This window comes from Pomacea canaliculata, linkage group LG5 (assembly GCF_003073045.1).
Source record: "Pomacea canaliculata isolate SZHN2017 linkage group LG5, ASM307304v1, whole genome shotgun sequence".
NCBI lineage: Eukaryota > Metazoa > Mollusca > Gastropoda > Architaenioglossa > Ampullariidae > Pomacea > Pomacea canaliculata.
Window position 1 is genome coordinate 8,939,299 of NC_037594.1, and position 24,736 is coordinate 8,964,034.

Below are 24,736 nucleotides of genomic sequence, written 5' to 3' on the forward strand. Positions count from 1 at the left end.
CTACGATAATGGCAATAAATGACAAATCCTTGGATCCTTATTTTGTTATTTAGCTGGTCGATGTTTGTTGAACTTATCAGTTTTTAATAGTGGTCACTCACTGCTTTGTTCGCAAAATAAGCGTCAGCTTTGTCTTTCCTTCCGTCCCCAGTCTTCACTCATTCACAAAATCTTTTCTGACAAAAACCAAATGTTTTGAAAAGCGTCTGGTGACTTTTCGATGTTAACAACTGAGCATCTATGTAACTACTGGTGTAGAAGCAACCTTGAGGCATTCCGTCAGTTGACAGGAAGTATAAATTCATAAAACTTTAAGCTTATATGACATTTAGTGGAAGTAAGCATTTTATTTAAAAATCTTTCGATACACTCACTTCCTCGAATAATAACTTGTGATTGTTCGCAACAGGTCGTTACATTTGTCTCCGCTTAACTCAGCCAACGACGCCGAAAGATTTCTTTGAGAACTATTGTTATCAACACTAACTTGTCACTTTGTCATCACGAATGTTGCTATTGCTGTAACAAACAACAATCATGTCATGATGGGATCACAAGCTGACTCTATCACTCAAGTCTTTAACCCCCAAATAGCGCACTGGACAGTTTGACGAAAATATTATTTCATTCTTTATTGTATATGTACAGATCATGTATGAAAACCATATGATGTGCAACAAAAAGCGGACTGTTCTTCAAAATAACAATAGGCCATGTAAAATTTATGAAAAAAACTGTCTATGGATGTTTGAAGCCTCGGAATGCTTGAATAATCAATGTAGGGATGGGAAATGACAGCCAGATAGACATTCTCCACACTATTCTATGTATTATTTAGTAACTAACTAACAAAATATGTTGGATAAATTTTCCCGATGAAGAAAACTGAGAATAAATGTACCACACCCACAGCCACTAATTGAGCAGCATCTAAATGTATAAAGATAGCATAAAGTTCTTCATATATCAGCTTCCACTGTTTCGGACTTATCTCACCCCTAGTAAACGAAACTAAAGAATTTTGCAGAAATCATTTCCATGGCTTCAAACAACATAGGACGAGATGAGATGGTCAGAATGAGGTTGAACTTTCCGAAGTAACGGAAATGACATCACCAGTCCTGTTATCCAATACTGATCGACGTTTCCCGCAGCAGGTCCCTGATCTTCTGCATGTTCACCGTGGAGGGTGAGGCAAAGCATGGCCGACACTCACACCCCCGAGCAAACTTGACATGGACCAGCAGCACAAAGCCGCCTGTACAAGTCATCTTCACCGGCTGGAATCCAAACCCAACATCTCTACAGCAACTGCAAGTGAAGAAAATAACGAATGAGAAAGTGAAATCTTGTCCAAACGGTTCGTCAAAACAGAAGGCAGGCAGAAACATCAGAAGCAAAGAGTGCACGAATAAGAAAATAAGAGATCTTGATCTTCCTCCACTACCTGATTAGAGCTAATGTCATACTTTCCCCTTACCCCACAACAGACATTCATCATTTAGAAACTACGGATGTCATAAGATGTGAAGTCGTCTTGAGAGATTTTACAGGTGAGAAAATCCACGTGTAGGCAGGTCGGAGGTGGCTGCAAAGAAACATCATGAACTTTCCTCCAAACAGACCATGATTCTTCTTATACTTATTCCCCATGGCATCACAGACTGTATGCTTTCACTACTTACATTTTAGCAAGCTTTTTATGTTGTGCTTTTTCTTTCTTTTGCCAAGACATTTTCATATTAAAACATACAGCAATCATCTGTATCGATCATTTTCAATTTTCCTCCAATGATTAAGGCTTCAGATAAGTCATGGTTCCATTTATTAATTTTTCAGAACCATTATTTTTATCTACTTGTGTTTCCTTGTTCATGCACGGCTGTCTCCGATTCGCGTATTAATTTTTGAGTTTACTTTGTAGCTCTTCGAGTTTATCTCTGCTTCTTTCTGTGCCATACTTATTTACAAAGTTCACATCCATCACATTCTCTCATGCCGTGCCTCTACATAGTGACCGAGACTTTCATCGATCGTTTACTGTGACTAATAGATGTCGTTTATTCTTTCTTCTTTTTCTTCCTTAGATTTCTTTGTTCCTTTATTTCCGTGCAGACGTCTGTCAGGTGTAGACATGTATCAGCCCAGCGTACCCTTTCTAGACAGAAGGCTTCTCATACTTACACCCCAGAGCTCCCTAAAACACACTTCAAAGACCTTCGTTTCTCTTTAGTATGTGATGTTTTCAGTCTATACAATTCTTTCCCTAAGTTCCATCACGCGCTTCAAGCCCGAAAGTCTTCATTGAAATCCAATCAAGCAAACACTTTTTTCTTCAAACGTGTGTGGTTTCGTCAGCATTTTTTTTGTAAATCTTGCTTTGTTTGGGCTGTGGACGTCTGAAAGTGATGAGAGATACAAAAGCAGGAAGCTCAGACACTCACGGGCAAAAGAGAAACAAATATAGACCATCAAGATCGGGGGTAGGGGAGAGAAAAAGAGAGACAAACAGACGGAAGCAGAACATATTGGAACACAAGAGAATGAACAAACGAAGGAACAGAAGCTGGCTTTGGTTCGGGTAAGTCGTTTTGGGATGTTAGCAGCGCTAGGCTGAAGATGTGAGAATTGTCTCCCACTCCATCCTCGTCGGGTTCAGAATCAGAGGCAGCCAGCGGTCATGTCTTTCCTGACCCCCACACTGACCCAGACATATAGCGTCAGGATCAGAGCAAGTGGTGGGGGTGGTGGTGGTGGTGGTGGACATTGGTGGTGATGGTGGTGGTGATTGACAGCACACCTGAGCCCTAGCAGCTTCTCACCTGCAGAAGCGCAGGATGTTGCTGCCATTCCGGTCATCGACTCTGGTGTAGGAGGGACATCCTCCGCGGCACCCGTAGCTGATGGTGGTGGTGGGCTGACACAGGCGGGCGTATTTGGGTGGCGGGCGGATGGTCATGCGCACAGGGTCCACTTGACAGGTGTCGTGGGATCCCGCGAGAGACGAGCGCAGTCCGATGCGAGAGTAGGCGGCCGCCATCATCAGCCGCGCCTGCCGGGAGTACGGCCCGTCCCAGTCGCTCGGCGACCCTTGACCCTCGTCGCCCCCGACGTCAGCCTCGCTCTCGTCCTCGTCGTAAGAGAAGAGAAAGGAGGAGACAATTGCTGTCGAGAGAAGCAGCACCAGAATCTGCCGAGCCACTTGACCTAAAAAAGAAATAGACCACAAATAAACAACAAAACCACTAATAATAAGACCAAACCACAAATAAAAAAAGAAACAAAACATAAACAAATCAACAATAAGCAAGATTAAACAAACAAACAAAAATTAACAAGTTACGAGCAAAACTGGAAGTGGTGGTTGGGAGAGGGCTGGTCATTAAGCATCCAAATAAGCACGTGCCAAGGTAGAAAGTGATTGCCTGATGATACCTTGCTAATCACCTGTCACCTCCCCTTTCATAAGAAAGGACAAAGCCAAACAACTAGCAAAATAAAAACATTTCTTTTTCAGAAAATCAATCTGGCATGTTAACGGCATAAAGAATCAAGTTTTTAAGATGTCTGTAAATACGTGGTAATAGCTTGTAAAACATTTCTTAAATATTAAATAAAATACAACTTTTTCATCCAGTGAGAGAAATTCGATAATATTTTGCTGTCAGAAGTGTACCTGGAAATCACAAATCCTTGTGCACAATAATAGCAATATCAACATTTTTTCAGCATTAAAGCAGACATACACAAATTGTTGCAAGTCCTATACTTATCGACATGAAATGTCAGTTTTCCATGAGATCCGCGGTTCTATGTTCATCTGTTGCATTCAGAATAAATAAATTTTTAAAAAATCAAACAAAAAAATAAAAAATTAGCAAATTTGCGTTAATTCAGTTTGCCATAATGCAATCTTGACGTGTCCCTGACAGATGAAAACGAAGCAGAAATTTTTTTTCTTAGTTTACTCTACTTCAACAGCTCAACGGCACATTTCAGTTGACTGGTTACACCAACATCAACTAATAAGAGTCTGAAAACCGTTAACCAACACATCAAACCACTCATCAACACATCAAACCACTCATCCCCTCATTAAAAAGATGCAGTGATTGCAGTAGTCATCACGTGATCCCATCAGTCAATCATGTTTATGTTAGCTCAAGCTACAAATATGTTAAGACATACACCACCTTTGAAAAACAGAAACCATAAAGGTTTCCCTAGTCCCCATTCCTCCCTGTCTCGTGTGTATTTAAAGCTTAAAGGGAAACAGCAAGTCAGATAGAAGGTTGGACTAAGTAAATACTTGCAATCTGAGAAAATCTTATAAGACATGTCAACAGACTTCACTGAGTCCAACCTGCGTTAAAACTCTTTGTTATTGTTTGTAACATTATTCTGTCATGCCAGTATTCTCCAAGTAGTTCAACTTTTCAACACTGCAGGATCTCAAAATGTAGGATAGTCAGGATGGATGTCAGGATCTCATCCAGGAGGCTGACAGTCCACTCTCGCACCAGACGGTTCAACGACCTCACTCGCCATCACAACATTTCATTTTCTTTCTCCTTTATTTTTCCTGCTCACAAACAATGTAAGCTCCGTAAAGAAAGTTCAGTTTTCTTCACAATTCACTTCCGGGTCATAACGTTTGTAAAACATCTTCTGGCAGCCATGATGTTTTGTTTGGGAGCTGTCAGTAGTCGGATTAATCCTCTATCTAAATATCAGCCATCAGCGATGTTGTCTTGCATGCAGGGAAAAAGAAGAAGGTTAACATTAAAAAACAAAAAAAACTGGATGTTTTCGAAACATCGGAAGGCTTTGAAGTGCAGAGATTTTCCACTGGCTTTTCTGTCGGCAAAGGCTTCTTACTGTGTAGTTGTCCTCCATAAACATGGAATTTTACTGCCACAACCTCATATATCCGGGTACAAGGTCGTCTCGATTTGTATGTGTTAGACAGTTTGCTTACACCGGGTATTTTCTTGAAAACATGAGCTGGAATATGAAGAAACTAACAAATCACACATACAATAAATATAGTCAATATTTAGCTAATTATAATTCTTGTTCATACTTACCAAACGTATGCTTGTGTCAGTTTTATTTAATGCTTGAACATTGTCTCCAAACAAGCGGTATTCATGGAAGCTTTTATACTAGTTATAAAGAGAAAGAAACATTTATATTTTCTTGAAAAATTGTATTTAAAGGTGAGGTATAGTAACAGTGGCTATAGAAAATTTTGAGAAGAATTGACATTTTTCTTTACCAACAGCTTCTTCTTGAAATGAGGGATTCCATTATTTGTTGACTGGAAATTTCTTGTCCTTTTTTGAGGTTTCATTTACAAAGTGCGATGAAGACTACGATTTGTTTGGACAGTAGCAGAGAGAAATAGAAGAAAGAAAAAAGACATGGAGTTGTCCCCGGTTCTCGTTCTCTTGTCTGTATAGAGACACTAAGCCATGCACAGCTCCAACCCTTCCACGTACTGATCTCTATCTCTCTCTCCATCTCTTTGTCCTATGTTTCTAAACCATCGAGGCCTGAGAAGCACAAACGAAGCGTGAAAGAACATTTATCAATGTGTTCAGAAATCTGTCCATTACAAAGAAAGCTTCCATTTTCTAAGAGGGGGCATCGACACAGAGCAGCTTTTATCATATTTTTCTCAGTTCAAAAAATTTTTTTTTCGGCTCTGACGTCAACAAGAGAATGGAACGGTAAATGGTAAAAAAAAAAATAGATAAATAACAAACAAACAAAAAACACATTAGGCTGGTCAGTCCTCGTTACGCCCAGTTCGCGGTAGGGCGCAGGGTGTCCAGCAAAGACAGTCATTTACACTACAAGATGCTCGCTGGACAATGAGCAAACTCCCAACCGACTGCGTGGCCATGTGGCGAACAATGGCGCCCAGTCTCTGTCAGTGCCAGAGATGTTTTGAGGTCATGCCAGAGATCATTCCACTGGTTGTGAGTGGCTTGGCGGGGACTACGGTTACCTAATTAGCACGCAGCATGCCATCTTCTCCGCTGACATCATTTCTCCCGGGCACCTGTGTTCTTTCGGAAGATATTCCAAGACTCTTGCAACTAACTTTAGGGAAGAAGAGGAAGAAGCACCGTTGGGATTTCTTGTATTTCATTTGTGCAGAGCGAACAGCTCGGAACGGATTTAGAACTATTGTGGTCACGACTTTTCTAACGACACCACCCCACCCACTGTGCGGACAAAGCAGAGCAGTAGCATCCAACAGATTGGTGGAAATGTAAAGGCCTGCGAAGTCTGAGGGGAGGTTTAATGCCAGGAGAATGCTTCGAAGACGGAGGCTTCTGTTCCAGGAAATGCAGAACAACAGTCAATTTGTAACTAGCAACAGACGTTCAGAACAAAAGAAATGTAAGGGTTTTGTAAATAAAATTACGATTTTAAATGAAGATACACAGCAAAAAAAGAATGTTGCTGAAGGAATATCAAGGAAAAACAACGATCTTGACGACAACGATGATAACAATACAGTTGAGGAACTGAGACGAGTTTTACATTTTGTTTTTTTACTCTCTACAGCTCAAGTTCCCTTTGACCTGTACATCTTGTATGGGCTTTGAGTATGTTTGAGTTTTTGTAGAACCGCTGGAATGTTTACGTATTCTCGCATTCAAAAATCACAGGCTTTGCCACCTAAATAAACCTTTCCAGAAAAACTATATTACTGTGAATAAATTATATACAGAAAAGTTTAAAGTGTGCATTTCCTCGTGAAACGGTGTTAAAACAATGGTTCAAACATCAAATCATTACAGCATCAAAGATAATCCAACATCGTACCAAAAATCTTTAAATACAATTCAAATTTAAATTTCCTATTCAGAAAGCATAAAAACTGCGTCCAAGCAAAATTTTGGTGCATAAACTTGGTGTCGATACAGGACAGACCTGGGTCCACGTGATTATCTTGTTGCTGGCTGTGGCCCGAGGATCGAATGCTATTTATGTAACAGAGGTCTTCCTGACTCTAATGTTGAGGAAGAGAGCGACGAAAATTTAAGGCAAAAAAAAATAAAATAAAAAATAAAAAAATAAAATAAAATAAACCAAGCCTGGGGGAGGATGCGTGGGCGTCGAGGCCGTCCAGGACCTAATGGCGCTCAGCCCTCGGCCAGCTCCGCCACCACGATCAAGGGTCGCGTCTGTCTTTTGATCTCCGGCGCCATGCTCTCCAGCAGACCGGGAGGAAGTCCCAAACAGATGCAGGCCGGTGTTAGCAGTTTGATCCTGCAACGATGTCCAAACACGAGGCCCATTCTGGCCTCCGCGCTCTGCTTTGCCAAGCGAAGAATAAGAGGCGACGTGTCTACGCTTGTTCTCGTGCCGGCGGAGCTTGGACAAACAGGGGATCAATGTGGGGCTGTTGATCACCAGGCCCTCCTCCGTCTCGGGGGTCGGGGTCGGGGGGAGAGAGGGGTGGGGCTGGGTGGGAAGGAAGGGAAGGAGTGAACGGGGGAGAGAGCGAGAGCATGGAATTACAAAGACTGTCTCTTTAACCATGTGATAATAAAATAATATTAATGTACTTATAATAGATATGTATAGTAGGATGCATTACATTGATGTGTATTGAAAACACAATATATACATCATCTGTATATATGTATAAGGCATATTTGTATATTTTTCAGCTGGAGGAATATTTAAAGCGTTGTGTGTATTTATAACACACACACACACGTGAGAGAGTTTTGTGAAGTGTTCGTCTACGCGTTCACACTCTTATTTTTCTGTGCTTATTCTTCAATAAATTAAAACATACTTTTACAAGACATATTTTACTCTTGATTACATTTCCTAGTATGGATTTATTGATCAATCAGAGTGAGAAAGAAATAATCAGACCGAGGCAATTCAAGATTGAAAGTGGCTATTTTTAGCAAGGACACGTGCTACTGTCAGATTCTTCAGAAACTTACAAATTAAAAAAAAAAAAAAAAATGCAAAAAAATACGTCCCGAAAAAACAACCCGTTAGAAAATAAGGACAATTTTTGTGATCAGAATTACTCCTGTGAAAGTAATAAAGAGCGAGCACGACTTGGACAAGGAGACCTGGTTAGAAGGGAGCTGTCCTTACACCTATCAACAGGGTTAATTTTTTCGCTTCAGTGGTTTCCGTTTCCATCAAAATGGAAATGCCCGCCCATTCCACAATCCGCCACCGCCCTTGCTTAGTCGGGGGGGGGGGGGAAGGTGTAGTTTTCTGGATCGGGACATCGAGGCAATCGGGCAGTGAGGCGAACAGAGTAGACCCTGCTTCCATTCAGAGAGCATGACGAGGGATGTGGACAGGGGTCAGGGCGGGTCACGCGCGCCTTGTTTCGTGCGCAATCACGACCAGAATCAGTGAGCTTGTTGACCCCTCAATGACACGTGATGCCATCTGTTAATGTTTCCCGAAAACCCTTGACACGAAGGCAGACGACAATTTCCTGAGTTTTACAAGAGATCTGAGCGAGGAAACTTTTATTCCGAACCCAACCCTTCTCTCCGCCCCCACACTTGTCATTCAGTTGTATGCCGTATGGCGTCTGTCATCATCGATTATCTTATCCTATCTTCGTCGTTCTCTTTTTTTTAATCGAATAACGTTTATTGAGCACAATCAATCAATCAATCAATCAATCAATCAATCAATCAATCAATCATCAGCAGTTAACCCGTCTGCAAACTTGCCAGTCAGCAAAGCAAGCTTTCCTCTCACCTATTTGCTCATTTCCCCTTAACTACAAGAATACGATACAAAATCTTTTTTTCCTAACGAAATCTGTTCTAGGAAAAACTTAAAATTTCCTAAGTTCCCAAGTTCCAAGCCGTTATTACCCTTTCCTTCTAACTTTTTATGAACGGTCTATGATACGCACATCTACATACTCCATGAATCCCGAATTCCAACCCCTCGTCGACCACTCGGCCCAGGACGCGATGTAACAAAGAATTTCTTTTCAAGTTCCAGTCGTCGAGGGGAAGATGTGACTAGATGCAGCAGCTGACAAGGCTCGACACTTAGGTCACTATGTTCTGTCGACGTCGTTGTTAACCTTCTCTCATGGTGCCCAGAAAAACGGTTTTAACCAAGTGTCATCCCGGGTCAGATGGCCGAACTAGACCCTCTTGGTCTTGAATTCGAATGTTGGGATTTTTCTTTGGGTATCAGAGAGCGCAGTCCACGTCTACCAGGTATTTGTACAGCCTGTACTTGGTGGTAACCCGGATTTTGTTGCTGCGTCAGATCCTCATCAGCCTGGCCATTGCTGTTGTCGCTGTTGCGATCCTAATGCAAATGTCTCCCGAGTAGCTGCCATCTTTGAAAAGCGTGGCGCTCAAGTACTTAAATCTGTTTACATTTTCGAGCCTTGTATTCATTCGTGTATTCATTCTACTTTGCAATGCCCCGTTGGTGACTTGGTGCTGGTCTCCATCCCGCATGCATTCGCGCTGCCCATCAGACTGTGAGGTCCTGCTGCCCTGGATCAGGTCAATGCCATCTGCAAAACACAGGTTGCTCAGGGACCTTCCGCCGATTGAAATGAACGTGTTGTGAGTGTGAAGGGTTTCTTGTGTAAGGTTTTCCAGGAAGATGTTGAACAGCACAGGCGACAGGGGGCATCCGTTGTCGTCTGATAGAAGTCTGCCAAGTGGTTGTTGAACATTACAGGCGACAGGGGGCATCTGATAGAAGTCTCCCAAGTGGTTGTTGAACAGTACTTCACTTCTTGTATAGTGCCCTTATTTGAAGTTAAGTTACATGCCACAGTCCTCGTGATAGACTTATCAAATTTCTTTTTAAAGTCGATGACACAAGTTTTGGCCATATAGTTCTTGGAGTTTCTGCAACGACAATTAGCAGTGTCGACAGTTCGTTGTTGCTGGCTGGTCCCTTGTGTCAAGGTTCTCTCAACCAATCGTCCTGTCTCCCGAGTCATTGCCCTCCTAGGTCGTCTCGGTCTCGACGAAAAGGCCCTCGACTTTTGAGAATGCTGAAGTCGTGTCGCCCCCTGTTTTGCCGACCACGTGCACAGCTTGCATTGACGGAGATCCGAGAAGTGCTTCAAAAGTTGTTCCCTTACATTAAACTTCAAGCATTTACACGAGGCCTACAACATGGATGCCAGTGGACGAAGACACATCCTTCAACCAATCATCGCCAACAGAGAGGACGACCGAACCCCTGACAGACCAGTGACAAGCTCTAGCCACGTCTCACAGGTGACGAGAGGAAGATGAAAGGCTTACTCTCATCGTCCTTTTGTTGTTTCTAATTTTCCGAATATGTTCACACATCTTCCCAAAAAGATTTTTATTTTATTTTCATGGTCGTGAAATGTGGATATTTGTTTTTTTGTGAGTACTTATCTATGTAGGCAGTTGGTAGTGGGTTAAATAATCGGCGATCAGTATTTTCGCTGTCCGATTGCCTGTGAAAGTCTTTAAACACATAAAACATAACCTAAGTTGCAAAACGTCCACCAGAAACAAAATATTTCAACCTTTTAATTACAAAGGAAGCACCAAGCAAACTCTTAGTTCTTGTGAGTCTGATGGCCTTTCCTCCCACCACCTATCACCTCCCCGTGTTAAAATGTCAAGAATGCTGCTGCTGCTGGCGCCGATACCCCTCCTCCTGCCCACCCACAAGACAGAGTTTCTATTACGAGGAGGGCTTGACAGCTCATCAGCAACAAGAGTTGCTCCGCGAAGCACCACCTATGTCAATGATCTCATTTCCGCCCGACACGTGCAACACTGTTTCAACCTGACGTTGGTTTGCTGTCTTCTTCCTGGTGTTGTGGGGTCAGGGGAGTCCTGAGACTTCCGATGGATTCCAATCTTTCGAGTCGATAAGCCGCACATCCTTGTTAAAGGAGTGAAGAAGTGTCTAGCAACGAATTGTCATCGCCAGGCAAATAATCTTCTTTAATTGTGATTGCCTGAAAAGCTCAAGTGAGCTCTCTACATGACAGCGCCATGTTACAGAAACCTTAGGAGTATGTGTGGGTGTTTCATTTTATTTTTGGAAACCCATCTGGATAACCTGGCTGACGATGAGCATCGCTTGAGAAGTACATCAAGTTTTGCTCGTAGGCTGTGACAACTTAAATATTAGTAGATGTTCAACAGAGAGCAATCTAGTATTGAAAATTAAAGGTTAGGTACAGCACAACATTATTTTTAAATTAGTGAGTTTCGTCGGACTTGCCTGGTGTTACGGGTTTTCCTCAGCAACTAGGGATTATGGGACTACTGTGATGTATAACATAATCATGGATTTTCTGCCAGCAAAACCACGTTTATAGGAATATTTTTGTCCGTGGGTTTCATTGGCTTATAGCTGCGGTCCCTCTTTTAAAATCACAGCAAACTTCTGAGCCTTCAAATTCGTGGGCGTTTAACACTTTCCTGTCGACCACATTTCCTTCCACTTTAAACGGACAAAGGCACAAGTGTGAGTAGAATTCACTGTTGTATCATGGCGAGTCTGTGAAATATAGGAATTAAGTACGCATACTCCCTGTTCTCTTTGAAGACTTCTTTAAGTTTAATAGTTACATCCGATACATAGAGCGGGGAATGCTACAGATAAAGAATTTTAGAGTCAGGTAGGTCTAGTTTAATTCATTTACAGGTTCTAATTGATTGAAAGATGGCAACTTCCCAAAACCTGAGCAAAAAATTCTGTTCTGTTCCCGAAGGTCTTACCAGCAGGAAGAGGTCAAGGTTTCATTCCCGTGACGTCACAAAGGTCGGCTGGGGCAACGGTTATCTATCACGTGTTCAAACCTCATGCAATGGCTGCGACCTTACATTATCAGTTTCCTGGGAAAAACACGAAAAACCTCGGACAATAGGTAAATGCAAGAAAGAGGTTAGCAGGTATGGTGGCTGACTGAAATGTTGTGTCAGTCTTTTCGAAGAAAGGTTGTGAACTTTTAGCACTGACGTTTTCCAGAAACATCCACCTCCTTCAGCTGATGCTGTGCAGCTGCTTAGGGCACAAGCGATGTCGAGTTCACTCACGAAATACTATGAACTGATATTTGTTTAAAAAAACATACAAAAACATTGGGTTGATTGCTTCTGACCAGACAGTGATGAAGTTCAGAATAGTCAAGAGTCCTGAGATACTCTGCTTTCACAGAATATATCCAGCTCTCTTCTCGATGTCTTCCTTCGTCTGTCCTTCAGTGAGCTCTTGCTTGGTTTCACAAAATGGACTTGGGGATTACAAAGGGCACATCATTATACCCTCCCTCGCTAACAGCCAACGTGAAGATGTCGAGTGTCTGACTTTTAGCTTTGGAGCTTGACAAACCTTTTGGTCTTCCATACTTTCTCTCTCTCTGCGAGTGCGTGTGTGTGTCCCTACCTTTGCACTTTCTACGTTGCTTAATCTGAAAGTTGCAAAGATGCCACTAAAACTATCCTGAATTTTAAGCCCCTTTGTCTTTTCTTCTTCTCTTTTTCCTTCTCCATTTTCGTCTTCCCTTGGTTTTGTGCCTACCATTTTTTTCCTTAAATGAAGTTCATCCAAGGCCAATGCAAAAAGCTTTCTTTTAAATTAATGCTCACAGGAAAAGTTAATAAATACAAATATTTCGGACAATTTAATCAAGAAGGAAACCAATACAAACAGTTTGAACACTGAAACCTTGCGATGTCAGAAGGATGTCAAAATCAAAATGTATAAAGAAGGGAACTTAGAGCTGTTGGGAGAAAAATACAAGGATCACAACTGATTTACGTCCTTCAGAAAAAAGCAAAGAAAATGACAGTTTTCCCATAACAGAAAGAAGAGCAGCTCGAAATCAAAACTATAATAATTTCAAATATGCATGAAGGCTGATGGACAAGGGATGACCGACAAAGGCAAATAATAAAAGTAAAATAGGAATTTTAAAATTTAAAGCAAACCTGAGACGAGGAAGAAAAAGAACGAGACGAAAATTTAATAAAACGATTATTTGACACCAAACAGGAAGGGTATTGAACATTTTTCTAAAGCATATCACAAAACCTGCAGAGCTCGTTGGGATGATGGAAAACGTGGCAGACATTATCAGTTGAGCCAGTCATAAAGCAGGTACATAAAAATTACCGGCATTTACAATGAGCACAAAAACTAGAACATGAATGTGGGTGGACAGACTATTACATGCTGATCACCCTAACAAGTTCGACCTTTGTAAGCATCACAAATTATAACAGAGTGGGAGTTTTTCAGGAACTTAACAATGATATTGCACACATTAATTTGACCCAACAGAAATGAATGAAAGTGTGTGGGTGGCTTTTACCAGTAAATGTTTAAAATATATAAAAATTGAAGCAGTGTTGGCTGTGGCGCCGGCAGGACAGGCAGGAGACACTCGTCGGTTGTCTGCGATCTGCTCAAATTATTTGGCCTCACAGCCAAATCGACAAGCACAACAATAGATTGTTCACTCCTGTCTTTTTTTGTCCAATTACAGACCTCCTAAACCAGATGAGGTAGAATTAAACACAAAAAAGCACGCGCACGTGTCAGCTAAACTGTCCGGGAGCCCCTAACTTGTGACGAGGCGCAAACAAGAGCGGGAACCAGTCACCAAGCTCCAGAGATGCCAGAACCACTCTTCGCTGGAAAATTTTCTTTTTACGTACTATTCTCACTTTTCATCTATAAAATGTATATACAAGAGTTTTCTGAAGAGTGGAGAAGGGCATAAAATTGACCAAGAAAGTTAAAATAAAAGAAAGAAAGTTTAACCATTCATTGTTTGTCCGTCCAGCTATTTATTGGTGTGTATGTCTGTTCTGTCGGTGGATTATCTGTTGTTCTTTCTGTATGACTAGTTTTCTCCCAAGTTGTGTGTCTGTTAGTCTGTATGTGATTTACCGGCATACGTGGCATCTCTCTTTCTACTCTCATGTCTTCTGTCACCAGATCGTGACTTGCGAGGTGACTGTTGCTAACGAAGAAGCAGGCTTAGCGTTTATTACTATCAAAGTCAGTAAACACTACTTGTCCGCTGAACCGAGCTCATTGGATGTCTCCTAGTTAATAACCAACCTCTGGAGATGCTTTTTGGTGTAATGGACCGATCTCATGAGATGATCTCTAAATAAGGATGCACTCTACAAGTATTACGACCCTCCCAGTAGGTGCATTTTGGGTAATTAGCCATCACCAGCCAATGGACGCTTCTTAATACGCTTTTCGCCTCATGTTTAGGGGAACAGAGTCGGGGATGCGGGTATCCGAGTGGTTGGAGCATTGATGTCCGAACCTGGAGGGGTGCCGGCATGATAACAGTGTGGAAGCGAACTGTCCTCAGTCGACTCAGGTGTCTGGAACGGGTGCCTGACTCCACACAGGGTTACAGAAACCAGCCTGGGAGAGGAGATAAACACCGTTCTCACACAAAGCTAGTTTCGAGAAAAGTGCAGTATGAACACGTCCACCTTTACCCCTCCACCACTCAATCACCACCGCCACCCAACCGTGGAAAAGCCGTTAGTGTCACGTGACTACCTGTTGTAAGTATCGCGGCGATAAGTGTCAGGTGTAAGTTCGTGATTTTCGTCCTGTGTTTACCAGTCATTGAGCAAGCTTGGTGCTGATCTGCACCTCGATCAAAACATCTATCAAATCCCGACTGCAGCCGTTGAAGGACTTCATTTCATTAAATTTTTGCTTCTGTCGCCAGAAAAATAACCGTTGCTAGATAAGGTCGGCGTTACACACCTCCCACAACACTCGAGCAAACAAACAGAAGCAGCTACTTTTTGTTACATGTTTACAAAATTTAAACAGCTGAAGTGGATTAGAGGAACCTTCGCAGTCTGCAATAGGAACATCAGCGATGGCATCTACACAGAATCCTTTTTTTTTTTTTGCCGATTCTCTTCTTTTTTTCTTTCTTCCATTTTAATACATGCTTTTTAAATCGGATACAAATAGTTAACAGTGAAAAATTGGACAAAAATATTATTTTCATCTGGGCACCAGAAACCAGAATAGCATATGGGACTTCATTAACACGCTCATGTTTCCATACCTAAGGAAGGTGATGAGAGGTCACGTCTGTCACGAGCTTTTCCAAACCTTCATATCACGCTTGGAACGAACATTCGTTTATTACAGACAGTCCTTCCTTCACTCTCCTTTTTTATCGGGAAAGAAGCAAAGAAAGATAGCATTGGTAAATAAAAAATGACCGGAAACAAAGCCTAGAAATTAAAACATCGAGGCAGAATATTCTGTGTTTATGCCACAGATTCTCTCAAGTTCTCGCTTACACAAAGATGGTTCCCTTCTTGACAACGATACATTCCACTTAATGTCGTTTGTAGAGCAAGACATCAATAAATAATGTGATAAGGTTTTCTATTTTTTATTGTTCTTTAGAGAACACATAAAAGCATATTCGAATTTATGTTTACTTTTTCTGCCGTGCTCTTAAACTGGCAACAGATCGTCACAGATAACTGATGTCACTTCAGAAAGAAGAAAGAAAAGGTAAAATTTACACAGATTTTCTCTTAATTTTTTACCTGAATTTTTCATCCTCGTTCTTCTCCTCTTAATCCTCTTAATTTTTTACCTTAATTTTTCATCCTCGTTCTTTTCTCGCATTTATTCTGTCATCTGAACTCTATGTGCATCTCGGCATTCATTTTCAAGAACGAATCTCAATGATATGCATCGCAGCTGTCGTTAATGTCTTGTACATCAACAAAAGCATTTAGTAAATTGCATGAAGAGAAAGAAATATGAAAGAAAGATGTACATGTAGAAGAAAGAAATAAAGAGATAAAGCGTGTATTTTGTTGTTGTTTTTATTATTTTATTGATATTGTACACGGCAGAGTACGAAATTTTGAATTTTGACCTGTCAGATATTTCTGGACGAGTGTCCTGTGCTTCAGTGTATTTTTTAAAATGTGTGAAAGTATAAAAGCCGCGTGAATCAGTTTGGTGTCTCTTCCTGAAAGAAAATGCTTGAAAATCAATGTTAGACAAACAAATGAAATAGTAAAAGAATTTAAGACACGTTCTTGTGCGGCCAGGTGTCGGTATTTAATAATAATAAAGCAAGGTTGAGGTCGTCATCTAACTTTCAGGTCGTTGAACGACGAGATGTTGGAGGTAGCACGTGCCTCATATGTACTTTTTACTAACGTGCACTTTATGTTACTCATTCATTACTCAAAAATCTATGTCAAATAAACATCAACCCCTCCATCTTTGTACCCATACCAATTTTTTCTTTTATTAATGCCTTTGTTTTGTAGAAGTGTTTCAGTTTCCTTTCATTAGATCAAAGGCTAGACGTAAAAAGATAGTTTTGTTTATTTTATTACACTCGTAAATAAACACCCATCATTTGTCTCTCTCTCTCTCTCTCTCTCACACACACATCACTGATGTCAACAGTTGTCGTAGAGTTATAATCCACGCTTAATCACCTTTTGAAAAAAAAGAAGAAGGACGAACACATAGGCATCCCCCTTACTCGCATGAGTGTCTGTGTAAGTCGTGTTCGTCAGTGTGGTTTGCAGTGAAATACCGTTGTCGAGCGTGTGACACTGTGTTCTATGAGTCACCTATGATTAGTCCCCAGGAAAAGCAGATTACTTGGTGACAGGATTCATAATGATCGGACATGAAACTGCGAGGACGGAAAACCCTAATCCAGCCTCTAAGTGAAGAACAAAAGATTAATGAACTATCACAATGAGCGCGGCAGAGAGATAAGCTGATTGTTTCTAAATTAAGAATGTTGTCATCAAGAAGACAAGAATGGAAACATTAGCTGATCAACGACAAATTTCGTCGATTGAGGAAGAAGAATACGACTGGTGTTACAGTGTAATTCTCCTGATGAACTAAAACCTTTTGTTTATTTGTAGATGGTCTTATTAGCACTAAGGATGCACTTGTGCTGCTGGTGATGGTTAATATGTTATGTGATTGGTACTCGGCTCATTCCATAGAAATAAATAATTTTTTATGTACTGCTGGACAAGAGTTGTGGCAGGACCAATGGTGGTTGCTTCACCACGACAGTTCCCTACTCACAATGCCCTGGGCATCCGGCAATTCATGGCTGAAAAGAACCTCCCTATTCAGCTGATCTTGCTCCATGTTTCTCTTTCCCAAGCTCAAGGGGTCATGAAGAGGACCCACTTTGAAGGCGCGGAGATCATCAAGGGGGTCGTAACAGCGGAGCTCAGGGGCATCCCAGAATCCTTCCAGCAGTGCATAGATGCATGGCAGAGATGGATGGAAAAGTGCATTAGACTCGAGGGGATTATTGTGAATGGGAAATTATGTAGTTGGTTGTTTGAAATTGAAATAAATTGTGTGTGACACCAGTCCCGGTACTTTTCGTGCAGACCTCGTAAGTTAAGAACGATCATCATAATGGTCATCATCATTAGCGTCATATAATAAATATAGTTTCTTAAAATGAAATATCTTTTTTTCCCTGTGGTACAAAAGATTTATAGTTAGATACTGATTATGAAATCCCTCCTACTGATAACTATTCTTATGCGATTTTAATGAACATGTTGCTCTCTCGTCCATTTTGGAATCACACAGGACGTGACAAACGGACAGACAGAAAGACAGACTGTTTGTAGGCGTGTGTGCTTGATTGATTAGGCTCGATCAAAACATTCTGTCACGATATAGAGACATGTCATGACGGACTATATCATTATGCAGAAACATGGAATGACGGAGGTGAAACTAATAAACGAGTATGACACAGAAATAACCAGAAACAGACACAAGCACAAATGAAACTCGAAAGGAAGTACACTGAGTCGGAGACAGTATCGCAAGAACATGTAAACACAAACAGATTAAAAAAAATAATAACTGAAATAAATTAATAAATAAAACAGCAACGGACTCACCGGAAACACTCATCGTTGGAGGAAGACTGAAAGTGATGGAATGGTGCACGTGATGTCAGAGGGCAAACGACCAGGCTCGTTCACCTATATAGTCGGCGACAACTTCTACCCGCCCTCCCACGCCGTCACCGCACGCTCAGCCTCCGACCACGACACTCGCCACCAGAGGCCGCTGCTGCGGAGAGTGGGAGGGCGCTGTCATCATCGTCGGCGCCTCGCTCTCGATAATCCCGCTACCACATCTTTCTCATCCCGTCTCCCTCTCGCTTGCAGGTGCGAGACCTGGGAGCCAGCCGGTGAGGCTAGGGAGGACTGTGATGGAGGAGGCGGAGGGGAGGGGCATTGGCGACAAGTAGGGGGTGGTACTCACTCGATTGCCGATCTGATTCAGTCCCGGACGATGGTCCAAGTTTGACCTGAGCTGCACGTGACTTGCATGGGAAGGCCAAGCTAACTTCACCAACAGGCATCATCATCATCAACAACAACGTTGAATGGAACTGTATTTCTGTAACAAACTTACATTTTTCAAAATAAGTGGTTAAGCAAATATCGTATATAAGATCAAAATGTGAGGGCCAACACGGGCATGGAGCGAAATGAGCTTTGCGGTCACTGTAGAGACAAGAAAGATAACATTCAACATTATTTATGGAAATGTATTACTCTTCAAAGATTTTGGAAAGTATATAGCTCAGTGAGTAATGGACGATTTGTTTAACACGGAGGTAGTCGTCTGTCAATCCTACCTCTGTTCTCTTTAACATCTTAGAGAAAATCATGCGTGAAACCCACCACGACCATCACACTTCCATTTCTATCGGTGGAGGGCCGATTTGCAGCCTAAGCTTTGCAGACGACATTGTTGGATATCAGGTACCAACAAAGAATGCAAGTCTTACCAACAGACTGTCAGACAGTGCTAAAGTAAATGGAATAGAGACCAGCATAACAAGAAAAGTCATGATCACTGGCAACCGCAGAGCAAATATCTACATGAGGGTACGGTTCGAAGAGGTCGCCACACTCGTAGGACATCAGGAACCTTTACTTCCGGTGTTTTGTTTGGCCATGTGACCCGGCACAACACTTTGTCGAAGACTTTTCTTCACAGTACCTTAGAAGGTGGTCGTGATGGCCAGAGGAAGACCTGGCTTACGAACAACGACTGATACCAGTCAAGGAGTAATAAAGGGATAAATATTTCTGTTTTTTTTTTTTTTTTCAAAAGGACATCATCGGCGTATGATTTGTGTTTATATTCTGTTCTGTCCACAATGTCTTTAACAAGTAATTTGAGAAAATATATACCTTCAGGTTTGACATTCATTCGTTACAGTTATTCGTATATGTGCTTATTTGCTACTTCAAAAATTTTATTGTATGTGTATCAACACACTAGTTTAAATTGTTTTAATTCATTCCTCTGTAATAGTGGACATTATCTAAATACGATTCCTCGATAACTTAAAATGTTTGAATATTTCTGAAGCATCGTGTTGTTGTGTTGGATTTATAGACTGTCTAAACTGACTGTAAATAAAATTCGTTATTTATTCTTAAATGCCTAACCCATAAAAACAGAAATTTTTAAAACATGAAAAGAAAGCAATTATGCTTTTTTCTGGTGGGGAGTGTTTCACTTCTTGGTGTATTTAGTGGCAGGTTTACAGGTAAGCACATTAAACAGAAGTGGAGAGTCAAACATCTCTATTCACTTACCAGCACTATGTCATATACATCATAAACAATCATGGCTTAGTTAGTTGACACTTTGAGTTAGTAATGAAACAGTTTGATATCCCACCGCTTTCCTCATTTTCTGCCTATTTAGTCTCCACAGTCTCCACAGTCTCCACAGTCCACAGTCTCCACAGTCTCCATGGTCATTCTCATCTTCGTCTCGCCACAGGCTGGACACGAGCAGCTCGTCTATTGTCCGCTATTTTACGACATAAAGTGCACAATTATTTTCTATTCTTCACCTCGAATGTACTTTAAAGAAGCGGCAAAGTTTTAAAAAATGCATTTTAAAAATGAATGGATTCCAATATGCTGCTGTTTACAAACTTTAACCGCTCCTGATCTCTGTCTCGACACCCAGTGTTTGTCAGACCGTCCCGTGCTTCACGATCTTTCCAGAGAGAAAAGTACATGCTTATCTTCTATTCGCCAACTCAGATGCAATTTTATTTTATTTTTTGACAGAAAAATGAATGGATTCCAGTTTCAATGTCCATCCAAAAGGTTATGGGTTGCAAGAAAACGAGGAGCAAGTGAAATAAAAGTCTCACGAAGAACGGTGCATAGCGTGACTTCTCTACAGCCATTTGGCCATCACAAGGTTTACATTCGTGGCCACACTTTCTTCTTTTTACGAGCAGCTATTTCTAAACCCAGCTACACACGATGAGATTAAACTGTGAATTTCTGGAGAATTTTATACAGAAACAGTGTCAACATAAGAAAATACCGCAGATATCACGCCCTGGGCAAGGATTCCTACTTGAAGTTGTATTCTTAAAGTGCACAGCTTCCTATGGTAAGCATGAGAGGCCATTTTATCTTTGGTTATTTTAAATATATTTTCTTTTACGCTGGCTTTGCAATGAGTACCTTTACGTTTAATTCGATTTTGTATTGTCCTTGACTTACAAATTTATGCAGCAGGCGTGGAGAACCTTTTCTCCTCCAAACGCCATTTTAATATTTATAACATCTTTCGTGAGCCATACAAAATTAGCTGTTGTTTAACATTAAGCAGGCTAAAACATTTTTTTCTGTCAGTATTCTGGAACTTGAATTTTTCTGTATTTCATCTTCCAATGTTGTGGCTTTAGGAAAAACTTTACGGTTGATGCTGTGTGCTATTATTGTTTCAGGAGAGACAATTCCCTCCTTAATATATCTCAATAATTTTGAGTATGAAGGCTTTCGTTTTTAAAGTTGTCTTTATTTACTATCACCAGGAATTATCATTTCTAAATTCTCTCTCATTTGGCATAGAATACACAAGCATGTCAATAGTTTATGACAAATATCTCCTCAGGCATTTCTGAAAGCAAAGAGACTGGAGGAGAAAGGTCCCTGCAACAAGGTGCACTTTAGCAGACCATCTGATTGCAGTTGTCGTGCGCTGCATGCCTCACTTCCAAGGTTTCGAATCTTTGTCTCGAAATCGTTAATTTGATAAATCTCGTCATCATTGCTAATTGCATCCAACAAGACTAATTGGAGCCACACGAAGGATGGCGTGACTGCTGCGTTTACAAGCGAGCTTCACAGCCAGGTACACTTTAGTCTCATTCAGGGGTCGGTCCAGAAAGGGGACCAAGCGGAAACTGTGGATTGATGCTCGACACTATCACGCAGGTCCCAGCAAGGGAATGAAACGAAAATAGTCGACAGGCGCTAACAGGACTCGGAGATTCCTGCATCGATACGGAACTACAAGGTCTGACGAGGAGTCGGGAGGTGCAGGGGCACGACCGACACGCCTCCATGGACGATATCTGCCACGAGATGGAAGATCCTAGAACTAGAAATAGAAAGCGGAGGGGTAAACAAAAACTTTGACACATCTACCATTTTGAAGGCAGTTAGAAAGGAAGTTAGAAACAACGAACGGATGGACGAAAGGACGAATCGATGGACAAATAAAGCAAGAAACAAACAAACGTTCTAAGATTCCAGGACCGTTGCCATCTAAGGTGTGTGCAGCGTGGGCTTGTAAAGATGTGCAGACAGATCCTGCAAGAAAAAAAAATGTTGATATTTGTCAGCATGGCGGAACACATTTATATCCAGCTAAAACAGAAGAGATCATCTTCTTTCGTTCACATCTCTTGTAAATCCCTTAAGTCACCATTCCTCTGTCTTGAGGAAGAATTTAGAGGAGGAACCCTGGAGTGGCAGTATTTGGGAAGAAAAATGCAAACAAGCATATGAACGCTTAAAAAAAGAAAGCCTTCTGTGAAAGAAACTCAACATTTTATGTAACTATCAGCATATAAATGTTAAAAAGATAAATATATTCTACTTCACTTACTATAATTGTAATTTCCATTTTTTTCTGCTGGCTTTATTCTTCGACCAAAAATACTCTCAAGACTAATTAAAATATGAAAAAATTCACAGAATTCTTAAATCCGCTCCACAAAAAGTGTTAGAAAAATTTAAATGTTAAAATCTCAACCCTGATGCTAATCTCTTGTTTTAAAATAGAATTTCCCGTAAAATTAGCTTGTGTTTGGCAGAACAAGACACGACAGAGATATCCACTGATAACAACGGTACATATTTTACAAGCAAATAATTATTACAGTATTACAGTATCGAGAAATATTTTACCAGTCCGACATCAGTTCTCCTCCCCCACTCTCTCACTCTCTCTCTCTCTCTATTTCCCACAACACCAAATACAACAGAAGTAACCCTAAAATGTAATAACATTCAATTGGCTTCGCGAGACCAGGCTCGGGAAAAAAAAAAACAGAGGTAAACATAAACGCACACCGCGAACGTCTACACGCCACCCACGTTCTCCTCTTTCTCTCTTCCTCTCTCTCTCTTCCACCTATCCGCACACACAACAAGAACAGAAAAAGCCACAGAGCTGGAGGTGGTTAAACAGACATAGAACGACAGTTAACCTCTTACGGAGATGTGGGTTACACAACCCCTGTAATTCCCTCCCTAAAATACGACCACTTGCCCGATTTAACCGTTTGGCTTGGTGCTAGGGCGGATTATTAGACTTGTAGAACTTCTCTGCCGGTACCTTGCCCGAAATACCTGCTGCGTGCTTTCTGCTTCATCCAACCAGTTGAAGGTTTTCCAGAAACGCCAGCTGAAGGACTTTTGGGAAAGTTCTGGAAGTGCAGAATTGAATTACATGTTGGACGCTGGGCTGCTTCACAGTCTGATGTGTCACAACTACAGAAGTGGGTCTGTGCAGTAGGCACATGATGATGATGATGATGATGATGACGACGACGACGACGACGACGATGATGATGATGATGATGACAATGATAGACACGCCTACACAGTGTGATCAAGGTGTACATGAATCCCCATTTCCTTTTGTGATTCGGCGTAAGTTTTGTTGTTGTAATTTGAACCTGAAAACTGAAATATGTTTGAAATCAGACTGAAAAAAATGCTTAGAAGGGTAAAATCTATAATTGTACGAGGTGGCAGGAGACTTCTTTTCTCCGCATCCCTTTTCTGATACCGGGGATCCAAGTCATAGGGGAAACACAGCCTGGGTGCACCACGGAAGTACAGGGACACATTCGTGGGTGCACTGACATCAGCTCGGCAGGTCACGTGGCCGCGAGAGGAGGAGACTAAGTACTGTCCTAAAAGGCGAGGAGAAACGACTACGTCACTGTCCGAGCCAATGTCCGGCTGGCTACTGAAATATCGGCAGCGCTCGTCAAATTATTCACTGCATGAATGACCGCTATTAACACTTATTTGAAGAGTGAGCTTTTGCATTAAATTTCGAGAAAGTTTCATAAAACAACTATCAATAGGAATAATGATCTCAAAGAACATTCTGTGTTTGCTTTAGTGATGCTTGTCACAAAGGGGGGACATAAGTTTAAATAGCTCGCACAGCGAGGATGACTGAGCCACACCTGAATGAGTAATAGTTTTTTTTTTAATAGTAGAAGAGAAGGGGGTAGGCCGTAAATTATAATCAATTGTCAACGGCCAGCCCTTCACTTCCCAAGGAGACACGGCAAGTGGGAGGGACACTGCGTGTAGGGGAGGCTGCGTCTTCCGAGAAAAGGGTCGGTGTTCATTTCTCGTGTATCTCAGATTTGTTTGTATGCTGACTTTTCCTGTATTCTTTTAAAGATGTAGATATGTATTAGTGGTCGCTCGTGCCCAAGAGGTATCGCAGAGTTGTGTACAGCGTCTGTCCCCTGGTCAGTGATTTGTGGAAAACACTTTCTTGGATTAGTGCAATAATCGGTTCCACAGACTATAATTTAAGTGTTGAAAAAGGAACATTATCAAGATTAAACAGTAAAAAGTGACTGTACTGGACTTTATAAAGTTAAGTATTCTTTGTTAGCAATCAAACTGAGAAACAACAAACTTTCTTTTAGAATATTTGTTAATTAGAGTTGTTATGTACTGAGTAACTTTCGGGATGTATATTAAGAATTAGTTTTACTTCAACAATTATCGTACAATTTAATTAAGTATTTTACCATTTTTTTGGTTAATCTAATTAAATATGTGCAGACTTGCTAAAGAGGCATAGTTTTTTGTGTTTTGTTTTGTTTTGTTTTGTTTTGTTTTGTTTTGTTTTGTTTTGTTTTGTTTTCGAAGTAAAGGAACCTGCAAATGTTCAGGCGACTACGTGTTCGCTAGTGTGCGTGAGAATGCTTACCAAGCTATGGCTACAACCAACATACATGACCATCTATCCTTTCCTCGCCCTCAGATAGGTAAATATATTAATATTAACATTCTACGAGCTACCATTTTCCCTAAAGTTTTTCTGCCCTGAAACTTTTACTCTTTCAATGTCTCACACTATTTCTCCGTTTCCCCTAATTTACATCCCACCTTCAAGCAAGCGGTTAACACATATCGAAAGTTGAAATGGTCGATTCATTTATATTCATGCTGCGACTGGATAAATCTACAGAAACATTTCGAAAACATCTAGTTTTTAACGAGGAATATTGGGAAAATGTGTCATTACTTGTATGGACGAAACGAACTGTCAGCTTGTCAGACCCTGA

At 41.1% G+C, this 24,736-nt stretch overlaps 1 protein-coding gene across 2 annotated transcripts; it reads right to left on the reverse strand.

Moving 5' to 3' along the window:
- Positions 1-404: 404 nt before the first annotated feature.
- LOC112565347 lies at positions 405-18,239 on the reverse strand. 2 transcript variants are annotated; one of them, XM_025240754.1, is made up of 3 exons: positions 17,970-18,239; positions 2,823-3,207; positions 405-1,311 (listed from the first exon to the last, which is right to left on the reverse strand). In XM_025240754.1, exons 1-3 carry the CDS (start codon positions 17,980-17,982, stop codon positions 1,125-1,127), a joined length of 585 nt encoding a protein of 194 aa, XP_025096539.1. In that variant the 5' UTR covers positions 17,983-18,239; the 3' UTR covers positions 405-1,124. The 2 variants fall into 2 exon arrangements, with proteins under 2 accessions (XP_025096539.1, XP_025096538.1); XM_025240753.1 differs by lacking the exon at positions 17,970-18,239 and having other exon boundaries at positions 2,823-4,073.
- Positions 18,240-24,736: the final 6,497 nt, after the last annotated feature.